We start from the raw sequence: 13467 nt of genomic DNA on the forward strand, positions 1-13467 counted from the left end.
GCTCTGGCTCCACCAATGCAAAGTTGCAATATTTAACTTTTGTGCCTTCTTAGCTGTGATGCTAATGGTGGCAGAACCAGAGTGTTTCACTGTGAGGTCAGCAGCTTAAAAAACAGTCCTGCATTAAAGCTGCACAGGTGGCTGCACTGCTGGGGGTGTGTTGTTGAAGGCACCGGTGGGACCATGAAATCCAGTTAGTAATAGATTAATGTGTTTAAAGGTTTAGCACCGCTCACAGATTTTCACTCTGCAAAGTAATCCATGAGGAGGGTGCACTTATATGCATTTGACATTTTGCATGATGTTGTAATGCAGCAGAACTTTAGCCTGTGTGTTTTTGCTGGAGCCTCATGGAGCTGAACATGTTCTGAAGCTCTCAGTACTGACGGTCAATAGATATGAGAGAAAAAAATTAAAAGTAAATTCTGTCATCTTCATCGCTTTAGATTAAAATGCAATTATTTGTTTTAAAAGCTTCCCTGTGTCATAGAGAGCCAGCTTTACCCAAAAGGTTTTGGAATTTCAATTGTTGATCTCACAGCTCATTTCAATGAGTTATCATGTTTTATTTAATCTTGTTTTTACTTTTTATGTTTTTATTTCTGTATCTGTGCTCTAATACTGTGTGAGCTTCAAATTGTGTCTTTTTGTTTGCGTTTGAATTTTTCTTTTTTAATTTTGTAGCTGTGTTTTCAAAGGTGCTGTATAAAGAATAATAATAATAATAATAATAATAATAATGTCATTATTTTGGTTTATTTTATTTTCTGTACCTTTTCCAGCATTTTTCTCTAGCACTGTTTGCAACTTGTTTTTCCTTTATCGTGATTAAAAGGCACTTCAGTTCAGCTCCTGTTGTTTTTAATGTGCTATATAAATAAATCTGACTTGACTTCTTCATCTGTAGGTGCGATGCAGCACTGCAATAATAAAGACTTTGATATTATAACATTCCTGTGATTTTACTTACTCCACCATGAGTCCTGTAGGTTCTCTCTTGTTAATATATCTTCTCCAAGTCTTTCTCTAAATGCTTATTGTGTGACTCTGACTCTCCCATTTTAACCATCAGATATTATATAAAATCATTGATAGAGCTTCTGCTTCCCCCGGTTCACTCAGCCAGACCCCCTGTGTGTGACATAACCTGGGAAAAGTGCTTTTTTTTTATCATGGGAAGAGCAGTGAGTGCATGTTCTCTACATAAAACCCACCATCTCAAACTGAAGGTTATTTATACTGCTGCTGTGACATTGTGGCCAACAGAGCCTTTGTCAAGCAGTGCACAACGCATCTTCAAAAGATGTTTGGGTTTCGTGGGGAATAAATCGAGTGGTTTGTCTGTGGCCCGGCTCTATATCATATTCAGCTAGCTTGTCGGTGCAACTGAGGTGGTGAATGGGCCGCTAGGGGCCCAGCCACTGGCGGGTGGTCTGACACAGAAAGGTTAAATATGGTTCAGCCACGGACGCTCTCAAAGGGCCTTGCTGTTAAAAAAATAAGTTATGTGGGCTGTATGTCTTCACGCAGTCAAGAAATTGACAATACTGGCCCAGTGAGGCACAAGACTGTCCCAGAGCTGAACTTCATGGTTGACCGTGCAATTGAAGAAACAAGTCACAACAACTCTTGTTTCCGGTGGATTTATTGACAGCTCATCAAAGCCCTGGCTAGACAAGAGGAATAAAATCACCACAAAGACCATGTGTATATAATGGTTATGTTCGCGGAACGATTTTGAAAGATAAACTTGAACTTTTCTGTGACAGCAGAAGTGGAAGTGCTGGTGCTGGTGAAAAGCAGTTGCAGTGTGGATCACTGAGGGAGAAAATCAATCTCTGCAGTAAAGAGCTGAGCTGAATTGGAGAGCAGCTACTGACTCATCTCCCAGATGCAGGTCAGAGGAAAGTTCTTCATCTTTTCTTTGAAGACTTTGTCAAAACGCTGATTCTGGGCCACTGTGAAGTGATTCTTCCAGTCACCTGCCACCCCTGTTCATAAACACAGAAAACAATAAGAATACATGTTTTCTCTGTGTATATAATGTAAATAAAGTGTTTAACCAATGCAACATCACTTTGGAAACAAACCTTTGCGCATGGTTTCCTTCTTGTAGCGTTCTCTTTCAATTAATTCCATATAGTTTGCATTGGGGTTGGTCTTCATGTTTTTGAAGGTGGACATCTCCACAACACGATCGATTGCTTCGTCTGTCAAGTCTTGTCCAAGTAAAGCACAAAGCTTCACAACTTCCCCTCTGAGGTCCTGTCAGTTGCAGATGTTTGAGAATAATTTCATGTCATTATTTTGCTGCATTTATAACGCAGAATGACCTGAATCCAAAATCTGAAGGACACATTCAAGAGCTGTAAATCTGTCAAAATCTTTCTGACAAACACGTGCATGGTTAGGACTTTTATAAACTTATTAAATGCTGCTTTGTTGACTATTAGTTGTTGCAATAGATAAAAGAATGTCACCAACCTTCAACAGGTTCTCATACTGCACAAAATGGATGTTCAGTTGGTTCCGTGCTGCGGAATACTCATTAAGATGATCAAACCATGACCCCATGTAAACTGTTGAAGAAAAACATGTGTCAGAGCTGAGAAAAAAAGTGTAGAAGTCAGTGAATCTTGCTGCTATTCTAGGCTGTTTCATAAATAATCTACCGACTTTGTAAATTAAGATTCATTAATACAGATTTTCTACATGAATACTGGTTTCTTTTCTTGGTGGAATTTCGTTCTTAACTTAAACTAGCATTAACACATTTTTAAAATGTTTCTGCAGCAAGCTGACTGAATTTAGCTTCTTCTTTTCCCACCGAGTGTACAAGTAAACCTGAATAAAGGAAGATAAGGCACGTGTGATTGCAAAAAACATGCTAATAACCAAAATACTAGCGCAGTGCCCATTGTGATCATGTCGCTCTACTAAATACTGTTACTTTTTATTGTTTGCTGGGTGTTGTGTGTGGAGCTGTTCATATAGTCTATGCCAATTCACACCTTTTCAAAATAAAAGCCTTAAAATTCAGCTCAATAGATAGCATTAGAACACCAAAATAAAAACTGTGCTTTAACCTTGAAGACACATTTTTAAGTAGGAAGTGATTCTATTGATTTGGTTTTCATAATGAAGATCAGCACCAGTGTCTCCTCTGTGTCAGAGAGTGCTGGTCACCTGTTTATCCAATTTTTTATCAATATCGAACAAAGCCGATAAGATCAATGGTTTGCAAGCTATGCTTTCTGTTATGGACGATTTCTGGAAGCTAGTGAAAGAAGAACTCAGGCAGTAGCTGATGTCTTATGCAGGGTATTTTAATATAGACTTGATTTATCAAGGAGACCAGAAGACGCAACAATATACAAACGCTAACAGAGTAACATGTGCAATGTCATCCCCAAATCTGAAGATGCCTGCCACAGCATCCCCATATATTTTCCTCTACTTGAGTCACCCATTCTAACAGCACATCCATGAATGGCAAGAACTGCTGTCACTCTCTGTATTCGCATCCCATTGGAAAGTTAAGCCTAAAGCCTGCATACCTAAATCACGCTGTCCCTGCGTCTTGGCAATGGTGGCTCTGTCTGGGGCATCTGAGTTAGATATGAAAGTCCCAAAGCGTAGACACTACAATGTACTGTTGGTTGGTCCTTTATCTATAACCTGAGCTTGGATCTCTTTATATACAGTCTATGGCTTGGATACAGCCTAGAGAGAGAAGGGAGTATCTGTGGAACTAGACAAGCACTATTATCTTAATGGTTTACAGAAGTAATATACACTATATTCATTACATAATGTGGAATGTACAGTAATTTGTGAGGGTGGTCAAAAATTCCTCAACACTTTCCACTTACAGACAGACATTTTGAAATTAGTAGATAGATAACTATTTGCTGTGAATCTACCTTTCCCATCCAGGAACTGCTGGAAAAAATCCTCAAAGCTCTTTGGAGTTTCCAGTGAAACCAGACTCTGAGCAAAGTGATACAGGGACACCAGGATATCCTTCGGGTTCCTCCAAACATAAATAAGCTAATAACAAAAATATAAATGTAAATACAATCTTGGCTTCAATGTTGTTTTCACAGCACAACAGACATGGACTTTTCTTTCTGAATTCATTCACACATGAAGGCCAAGAGTATATTAATTTACTCAGTACATTAATACGGCAAAGTGCATATTACCTTGATTTGCTGTTCTTTCACTGCGAGGGGCAACATGTCAGGGGGGAGATGTGTGCCAAAGATCCGAGGATCTGGCCTTTCTCGGTTAGGGTAATGCACAGATATTTCCTCCAGCCAAGGAACTCGGGTCCTGTTGCTGGCATCCTCTGCCTGTTCAGGGTGTGCCTGATCCATGATCTGGACAATGATCTGTTGCATCCACACTGAACCTGCAGAGTCAAATGAGACAAATATGTAGGAACATACAGATTGATCCAAATGAGCCCAGGTAGCATCTACCTGAGAGAAGTTTCTGTTACTAAGCATTCATAGGATTTTGAATCTTTAGCAGACGTTTGTTCACTTCCTGGTCGTAGGTTGGATTTATTACCTGACTTGGGGTACGTGATGAGGAGGACATCAGTTGGACGGAGCTCAAAATGCTGGAGCGTGTCAAAGTCCTTGGGTCGGAATATGTCCTTGACCAGAAAGTTCCTCTTTTTGTATGTGAACAGGTAAGGGCTCACTAAGTCCAGAGAATCCACAGATCCTTAAATAACACAAAGGAAAGAGATTCATGAAGCATGTTTCGTGAAGTCACTTGGTTTTACCTGCTTCATCAAAGATATCAAAGCTACCTGTAACTATGAGTCAAACAAAGTTATAACCTGCTGACACTTCTTACTTTCACTGCTATGAGATGGCAGCTGCACGGATTCTGTATCTCAATCGTGATTTTTCATCTCGTTTTCATTCCACCAAATAACGAACTTAAGCAAAACTGATCTTAAACAAACACTTGAACATATATTTAATGTGGACACAACTACCTAAAATGACAGAAACCATCTTTGAGAAAAAAAATCATTTGACACAAGTCATAGCAAAAAGTATTAGCTCTTGATAGAGGGAGTTAAAAACACAACTCAGCCACTGCACAGTTACTGCACATGCTATCACCCTTACACAAATATTAGATTCACAAACATATTTTTCACATTAAGAGATAATAACCTAGACAAACATAAAAAAAGAAGTTTTACAATGTTATATCCCCTTGTAGAAACCTTCTGCCTCAACTTAAACGTGCATTAGTAAATGTTAAGGATGTTTCTGCAGCAAGATGAGTGAATGGACACATATAAAAGAAGGTGATCCTACACATAATGAAAACAAAAACATTTTGTGAACCAGGTACCATTCATTTCAGAAGCAAATCTCTCAGAACTCACCTTTTTCATCCATGACTGTATGAAAGAGATCGTCAAAGCTCTTCTGTGCTGTAAGAAAACCCAACTCTGAGCAAAGACACTCAGAAATCCTCAGAGACCCTCCAGTTACTGTATTTTTTTCTTTTTTTTGTTGCCTCAAGGTAATCTTGCATGATTATACAAGTCCTGGTTTCAGTGTTTTCACAGCTCAACTGGTACTTCAGGTACTTTTTGAGTTGTCAGGTGCTTGAACATTAGGACATGTAAAATACCTGAATTACCTGACTTACCTGTCAGGGGGAGTTCTTAGCAGGTGCGAGTCAGAAAGATCATCTCTCACTTCTTTTAGCAGTAAATCACCATGGTAACTAATACTGAACAACAAACCTTCTCCGAAGTAGGTTGAATTCAAGATAAGAGATCAACCCATATGGATGAATCACCTTTTTGGTATTCTACTGATTTTTATATAGTGTCTGACTTGTTTACAACCGTCACTGTGCATCTTGTATGCTGATGTCAATAAACAATAGAAACTGAACAAAAGTGTTCTACCTGTTAATTTTTAAAGATATGAGAATAAGCTTACTTCCCCCTTTGGACTATATTTTTATGTTTATCTTTAATTTGCTTCAACCTGAAAGAATAGGGCTAAAAATGGCATACACACACTGATAATTCAGGTAAATAAAAGATATCCTGGGTATGTTGACTCTATTCGTAGTATAGGCCCCTGGTGTCAACATCTGTCCAGAGAGATCCGATCACAAGTTATCAGCTTTAGGTTCGTCTTTTTCTCACACCTGATAGTAGAATGCGTCCTGAATGTAGCTACAGTGACCACTTGTGATTGGATCTCACTCTATATGCAAATGAACAAACGCATCATTTCTGGTCGCAAAGACCAAATGGTGGTGACGCCAGGAACTAGCATTAGCATCACAATACAAACTTTTCATCTTCACATCTTTTATTGAGGCGGCAGCAAAAATCTCAGAAGCAGATAAAAAACCCGGAAGGATGAAAACAGATGAGCCAAACTTTTAACCTGAGCAGCAAAAAGAGATGAGTTCTGACGCTGGTGAAAAGCAGTTGCAGTGTGGATCACTGAGGGAGAAAATCAATCTCTGCAGTAAAGAGCTGAGCTGAATTGGAGAGCAGCTACTGACTCATCTCCCAGATGCAGGTCAGAGGAAAGTTCTTCATCTTTTCTTTGAAGACTTTGTCAAAACGCTGATTCTGGGCCACTGTGAAGTGATTCTTCCAGTCACCTGCCACCCCTGTTCATAAACACAGAAAACAATAAGACTACATGTTTTCTCTGTGTATATAATGTAAATAAAGTGTTTAACCAATGCAACATCACTTTGGAAACAAACCTTTGCGCATGGTTTCCTTCTTGTAGCGTTCTCTTTCGAGAAAGTCCTTATAGTTTGCATTGGGGTTGGTCTTCATGTTTTTGAAGGTGGACATCTCCACAACACGATCGATTGCTTCGTCTGTCAAGTCTTGTTCAAGGAAAGCACAAAGCTTCACAACTTCCCCTCTGAGGTCCTGTCAGTTGCAGATGTTTGAGAATAATTTCATGTCATTATTTTGCTGCATTTATAACGCAGAATGACCTGAATCCAAAATCTGCAGGACACATTCAAGAGCTGTAAATCTGTCAAAATCTTTCTGACAAACACGTGCATGGTTAGGACTTTTATAAACTTATTAAATGCTGCTTTGTTGACTATTAGTTGTTGCAATAGATAAAAGAATGTCACCAACCTTCAACATGTTCTCATACTGCACAAAATGGATGTTCAGTTGGTTCCGTGCTGCGGAATACTCATTAAGATGATCAAACCATGACCCCATGTAAACTGTTGAAGAAAAACATGTGTCAGAGCTGAGAAAAAAACTGTAGAAGTCAGTGAATCTTGCTGCTATTCTAGGCTGTTTCATAAATAATCTACCGACTTTGTAAATTAAGATTCATTAATACAGATTTTCTACATGAATACTGGTTTCTTAACTTAAACTAGAGTCAACACATTTTTAAAATGTCTCTGCAGCAAGCGAACTGAATTTAGCTTCTTCTTTTCCCACTGAGTGTACAAGTAAACCTGAATAAAGGAAGAAAATGCATGTACGATGAATAGTTTGCGAGATATGCTTTCCACTTACAGACAGACATTTTGAAATTAGTAGATAGATAACTATTTGCTGTGAATCTACCTTTCCCATCCAGGAACTGCTGGAAAAAATCCTCAAAGCTCTTTGGAGTTTCCAGTAAAACCCAACTCTGAGCAAAGTGATACAGGGACACCAGGATATCCTTCGGGTTCCTCCAAACATAAATAAGATAATAACAAAAATATATATGAAAATACAATCTTGGCTTCAATGTTGTTTTCACAGCACAACAGACATGGACTTTTCTTTCTGAATTCATTCACACATGAAGGCCAAGAGTATATTAATTTACTCAGTACATTTATACGGCAAAGTGCATATTACCTTGATTTGCTGTTCTTTCACTGCGAGGGGCAACATGTCAGGGGGGAGATGTGTGCCAAAGATCCGAGGATCTGGCCTTTCTCGGTTAGGGTCATCCGCAGATCTTTCCTCCAGCCAAGGAACTCGGGTCCTGTTGCTGGCATCCTCTGCCTGTTCAGGGTGTGCCTGATCCATGATCTGGACAATGATCTGTTGCATCCACACTGTGCCTGCAGAGTCAAATAAGTCAAATATGTAGGAACATACAGATTGATCCAAATGAGCCCAGGTAGCATCTACCTGAGAGAAGTTTCTGTTACTAAGCATTCATAGGATTTTGAATCTTTAGCAGACGTTTGTTCACTTCCTGGTCGTAGGTTGGATTTATTACCTGACTTGGGGTACGTGATGAGGAGGACATCAGTTGGACGGAGCTCAAAATGCTGGAGCGTGTCAAAGTCCTTGGGTCGGAATATGTCCTTGACCAGAAAGTTCCTCTTTTTGTATGTGAACAGGTAAGGGCTCACTAAGTCCAGAGAATCCACGGATCCTTAAATAACACAAAGGAAAGAGATTCATGAAGCATGTTTCGTGAAGTCACTTGGTTTTACCTGCTTCATCAAAGATATCAAAGCTACCTGTAACTATGAGTCAAACAAAGTTATAACCTGCTGACACTTCTTACTTTCACTGCTATGAGATGGCAGCTGCACGGATTCTGTATCTCAATCGTGATTTTTCATCTCGTTTTCATTCCACCAAATAACGAACTTAAGCAAAACTGATCTTAAACAAACACTTGAACATATATTTAATGTGGACACAACTACCTAAAATGACAGAAACCATCTTTGAGAAAAAAAATCATTTGACACAAGTCATAGCAAAAAGTATTAGCTCTTGATAGAGGGAGTTAAAAACACAACTCAGCCACTGCACAGTTACTGCACATGCTATCACCCTTACACAAATATTAGATTCACAAACATATTTTTCACATTAAGAGATAATAACCTAGACAAACATAAAAAAATAAGTTTTACAATGTTATATCCCCTTGTAGAAACCTTCTGCCTCAACTTAAACGTGCATTAGTAAATGTTAAGGATGTTTCTGCAGCAAGATGAGTGAATGGACACATATAAAAGAAGGTGATCCTACACATAATGAAAACAAAAACATTTTGTGAACCAGGTACCATTCATTTCAGAAGCAAATCTCTCAGAACTCACCTTTTTCATCCATGACTGTATGAAAGAGATCGTCAAAGCTCTTCTGTGCTGTAAGAAAACCCAACTCTGAGCAAAGACACTCAGAAATCCTCAGAGACCCTCCAGTTACTGTATTTTTTTCTTTTTTTTTGTTGCCTCAAGGTAATCTTGCATGATTATACAAGTCCTGGTTTCAGTGTTTTCACAGCTCAACTGGTACTTCAGGTACTTTTTCAGTTGTCAGGTGCTTGAACATTAGGACATGTAAAATACCTGAATTACCTGACTTACCTGTCAGGGGGAGTTCTTAGCAGGTGCGAGTCAGAAAGATCATCTCTCACTTCTTATCGCAGTAAATCACCATGGTAACTAATACTGAACAACAAACCTTCTCCGAAGTAGGTTGAATTCAAGATAAGAGATCAAGCCATATGGATGAATCACCTTTTTGGTATTCTACTGATTTTTATATAGTGTCTGACTTGTTTACAACCGTCACTGTGCATCTTGTATGCTGATGTCAATAAACAATAGAAACTGAACAAAAGTGTTCTACCTGTTAATTTTTAAAGATATGAGAATAAGCTTACTTCCCTCTTTGGACTATATTTTTATGTTTATCTTTAATTTGCTTCAACCTGAAAGAATAGGGCTAAAAATGGCATACACACACTGATAATTCAGGTAAATAAAAGATATCCTGGGTATGTTGACTCTATTCGTAGTATAGGCCCCTGGTGTCAACATCTGTCCAGAGAGATCCGATCACAAGTTATCAGCTTTAGGTTCGTCTTTTTCTCACACCTGATAGTAGAATGCGTCCTGAATGTAGCTACAGTGACCACTTGTGATTGGATCTCACTCTATATGCAAATGAACAAACGCATCATTTCTGGTCGCAAAGACCAAATGGTGGTGATGCCAGGAACTAGCATTAGCATCACAATACAAACTTTTCATCTTCACATCTTTTATTGAGGCGGCAGCAAAAATCTCAGAAGCAGATAAAAAACCCGGAAGGATGAAAACAGATGAGCCAAACTTTTAACCTGAGCAGCAAAAAGAGATGAGTTCTGACGCTGGTGAAAAGCAGTTGCAGTGTGGATCACTGAGGGAGAAAATCAATCTCTGCAGTAAAGAGCTGAGCTGAATTGGAGAGCAGCTACTGACTCATCTCCCAGATGCAGGTCAGAGGAAAGTTCTTCATCTTTTCTTTGAAGACTTTGTCAAAACGCTGATTCTGGGCCACTGTGAAGTGATTCTTCCAGTCACCTGCCACCCCTGTTCATAAACACAGAAAACAATAAGAATACATGTTTTCTCTGTGTATATAATGTAAATAAAGTGTTTAACCAATGCAACATCACTTTGGAAACAAACCTTTGCGCATGGTTTCCTTCTTGTAGCGTTCTCTTTCGAGAAAGTCCTTATAGTTTGCATTGGGGTTGGTCTTCATGTTTTTGAAGGTGGACATCTCCACAACACGATCGATTGCTTCGTCTGTCAAGTCTTGTTCAAGGAAAGCACAAAGCTTCACAACTTCCCCTCTGAGGTCCTGTCAGTTGCAGATGTTTGAGAATAATTTCATGTCATTATTTTGCTGCATTTATAACGCAGAATGACCTGAATCCAAAATCTGCAGGACACATTCAAGAGCTGTAAATCTGTCAAAATCTTTCTGACAAACACGTGCATGGTTAGGACTTTTATAAACTTATTAAATGCTGCTTTGTTGACTATTAGTTGTTGCAATAGATAAAAGAATGTCACCAACCTTCAACATGTTCTCATACTGCACAAAATGGATGTTCAGTTGGTTCCGTGCTGCGGAATACTCATTAAGATGATCAAACCATGACCCCATGTAAACTGTTGAAGAAAAACATGTGTCAGAGCTGAGAAAAAAACTGTAGAAGTCAGTGAATCTTGCTGCTATTCTAGGCTGTTTCATAAATAATCTACCAACTTTGTAAATTAGGATTCATTAATACAGATTTTCTACATGAATACTGGTTTCTTAACTTAAACTAGAGTCAACACATTTTTAAAATGTCTCTGCAGCAAGCGAACTGAATTTAGCTTCTTCTTTTCCCACTGAGTGTACAAGTAAACCTGAATAAAGGAAGAAAATGCATGTACGATGAATAGTTTGCGAGATATGCTTTCCACTTACAGACAGACATTTTGAAATTAGTAGATAGATAACTATTTGCTGTGAATCTACCTTTCCCATCCAGGAACTGCTGGAAAAAATCCTCAAAGCTCTTTGGAGTTTCCAGTAAAACCCAACTCTGAGCAAAGTGATACAGGGACACCAGGATATCCTTCGGGTTCCTCCAAACATAAATAAGCTAATAACAAAAATATAAATGTAAATACAATCTTGGCTTCAATGTTGTTTTCACAGCACAACAGACATGGACTTTTCTTTCTGAATTCATTCACACATGAAGGCCAAGAGTATATTAATTTACTCAGTACATTAATACGGCAAAGTGCATATTACCTTGATTTGCTGTTCTTTCACTGCGAGGGGCAACATGTCAGGGGGGAGATGTGTGCCAAAGATCCGAGGATCTGGCCTTTCTCGGTTAGGGTCATCCGCAGATCTTTCCTCCAGCCAAGGAACTCGGGTCCTGTTGCTGGCATCCTCTGCCTGTTCAGGGTGTGCCTGATCCATGATCTGGACAATGATCTGTTGCATCCACACTGTGCCTGCAGAGTCAAATAAGTCAAATATGTAGGAACATACAGATTGATCCAAATGAGCCCAGGTAGCATCTACCTGAGAGAAGTTTCTGTTACTAAGCATTCATAGGATTTTGAATCTTTAGCAGACGTTTGTTCACTTCCTGGTCGTAGGTTGGATTTATTACCTGACTTGGGGTACGTGATGAGGAGGACATCAGTTGGACGGAGCTCAAAATGCTGGAGCGTGTCAAAGTCCTTGGGTCGGAATATGTCCTTGACCAGAAAGTTCCTCTTTTTGTATGTGAACAGGTAAGGGCTCACTAAGTCCAGAGAATCCACAGATCCTTAAATAACACAAAGGAAAGAGATTCATGAAGCATGTTTCGTGAAGTCACTTGGTTTTACCTGCTTCATCAAAGATATCAAAGCTACCTGTAACTATGAGTCAAACAAAGTTATAACCTGCTGACACCTCTTACTTTCACTGCTATGAGATGGCAGCTGCACGGATTCTGTATCTCAATCGTGATTTTTCATCTCGTTTTCATTCCACCAAATAACGAACTTAAGCAAAACTGATCTTAAACAAACACTTGAACATATATTTAATGTGGACACAACTACCCAAAATGACAGAAACAATCTTTGAGAAAAAAAAAATCATTTGACACAAGTCATAGCAAAAAGTATTAGCTCTTGATAGAGGGAGTTAAAAACACAACTCAGCCACCAGAATGAGAGGACAAGGAGGACATAACCCAGTTGAAGAGAATGACTGTACGGAGCACATGTGTTTAATCACAGGTTTCATGTCTGGTTGCGGGACATGTCTTCACAGGTTCGGGCCGGTCCAGATTTTACTTGGAGATAATTGCGGGTGCCAGGTCTGGTCTGGTGCTGGTTTGCAAAAATGGACCCATGCAGGACTCTGGTCTGCAGCTCGGGTTGCCAGTGAGGAAAGTTACTGCACATGCTATCACCCTTACACAAATATTAGATTCACAAACATATTTTTCACATTAAGAGATAATAACCTAGACAAACATAAAAAAATAAGTTTTACAATGTTATATCCCCTTGTAGAAACCTTCTGCCTCAACTTAAACGTGCATTAGTAAATGTTAAGGATGTTTCTGCAGCAAGATGAGTGAATGGACACATATAAAAGAAGGTGATCCTACACATAATGAAAACAAAAACATTTTGTGAACGAGGTACCGTTCATTTCAGAAGCAAATCTCTCAGAACCCACCTTTTTCATCCATGACTGTATGAAAGAAATCGTCAAAGCTCTTCTGTGCTGTAAGAAAACCCAACTCTGAGCAAAGACACTCAGAAATCCTCAGAGTTCCTCCAGTTACTGTATATGTTCGTTGCCTCAAGGTAATCTTGCATGATTATACAAGTCCTGGTTTCAGTTTTTTCACAGCTCAACTGGTACTTCAGATTCTTTTTGAGTTGTCAGGTGCTTGAACATTAGAACATGTAAAAGACCTGACTAACCTGTCAGGGGGAGTTCTGAGCAGGCATGAGTCAGAAAGAGCCACTTCCTCTGGGCCTGTACTACAAAGCTCGTTCACTTCTTATCGCAGTAAATCACCATGGTAACTAATGCTGAACAACAAACCTTCTCCAAAGCAGGTTGAATTCAAGATAAGAGATCAATCTAATCGCCTAGTTCAACTT

At 39.1% G+C, this 13467-nt stretch overlaps 3 protein-coding genes across 3 annotated transcripts; all 3 read right to left on the reverse strand.

The window, feature by feature from the left end:
* Window positions 1-1627: 1627 nt before the first annotated feature.
* Window positions 1628-5629, reverse strand: LOC109629857 (amine sulfotransferase-like). The gene is made up of 7 exons (XM_069539036.1): window positions 5417-5629; window positions 4576-4734; window positions 4206-4414; window positions 3924-4050; window positions 2485-2579; window positions 2091-2265; window positions 1628-1991 (listed from the first exon to the last, which is right to left on the reverse strand). Exons 1-7 carry the CDS (start codon window positions 5427-5429, stop codon window positions 1873-1875), a joined length of 897 nt encoding a protein of 298 aa, XP_069395137.1. The 5' UTR covers window positions 5430-5629; the 3' UTR covers window positions 1628-1872.
* Window positions 5630-6347: 718 nt separating this feature from the next.
* LOC138413677 (amine sulfotransferase-like) lies at window positions 6348-9322 on the reverse strand. The gene is made up of 6 exons (XM_069539038.1): window positions 9112-9322; window positions 8271-8429; window positions 7619-8109; window positions 7169-7263; window positions 6775-6949; window positions 6348-6675 (listed from the first exon to the last, which is right to left on the reverse strand). The coding sequence occupies exons 1-3, from the start codon at window positions 9122-9124 to the stop codon at window positions 7865-7867; spliced, it is 417 nt and encodes a 138-aa protein (XP_069395139.1). The 5' UTR covers window positions 9125-9322; the 3' UTR covers window positions 6348-6675; window positions 6775-6949; window positions 7169-7263; window positions 7619-7864.
* Window positions 9323-10043: 721 nt separating this feature from the next.
* LOC109629849 (amine sulfotransferase-like) lies at window positions 10044-13240 on the reverse strand. The gene is made up of 7 exons (XM_069539037.1): window positions 13034-13240; window positions 11967-12125; window positions 11597-11805; window positions 11315-11441; window positions 10865-10959; window positions 10471-10645; window positions 10044-10371 (listed from the first exon to the last, which is right to left on the reverse strand). Exons 1-7 carry the CDS (start codon window positions 13044-13046, stop codon window positions 10253-10255), a joined length of 897 nt encoding a protein of 298 aa, XP_069395138.1. The 5' UTR covers window positions 13047-13240; the 3' UTR covers window positions 10044-10252.
* Between the last annotated feature and the right edge of the window lie 227 nt (window positions 13241-13467).

Source organism: Paralichthys olivaceus, chromosome 14 (assembly GCF_024713975.1).
Source record: "Paralichthys olivaceus isolate ysfri-2021 chromosome 14, ASM2471397v2, whole genome shotgun sequence".
Classification (NCBI taxonomy): Eukaryota; Metazoa; Chordata; class Actinopteri; order Pleuronectiformes; family Paralichthyidae; genus Paralichthys; species Paralichthys olivaceus.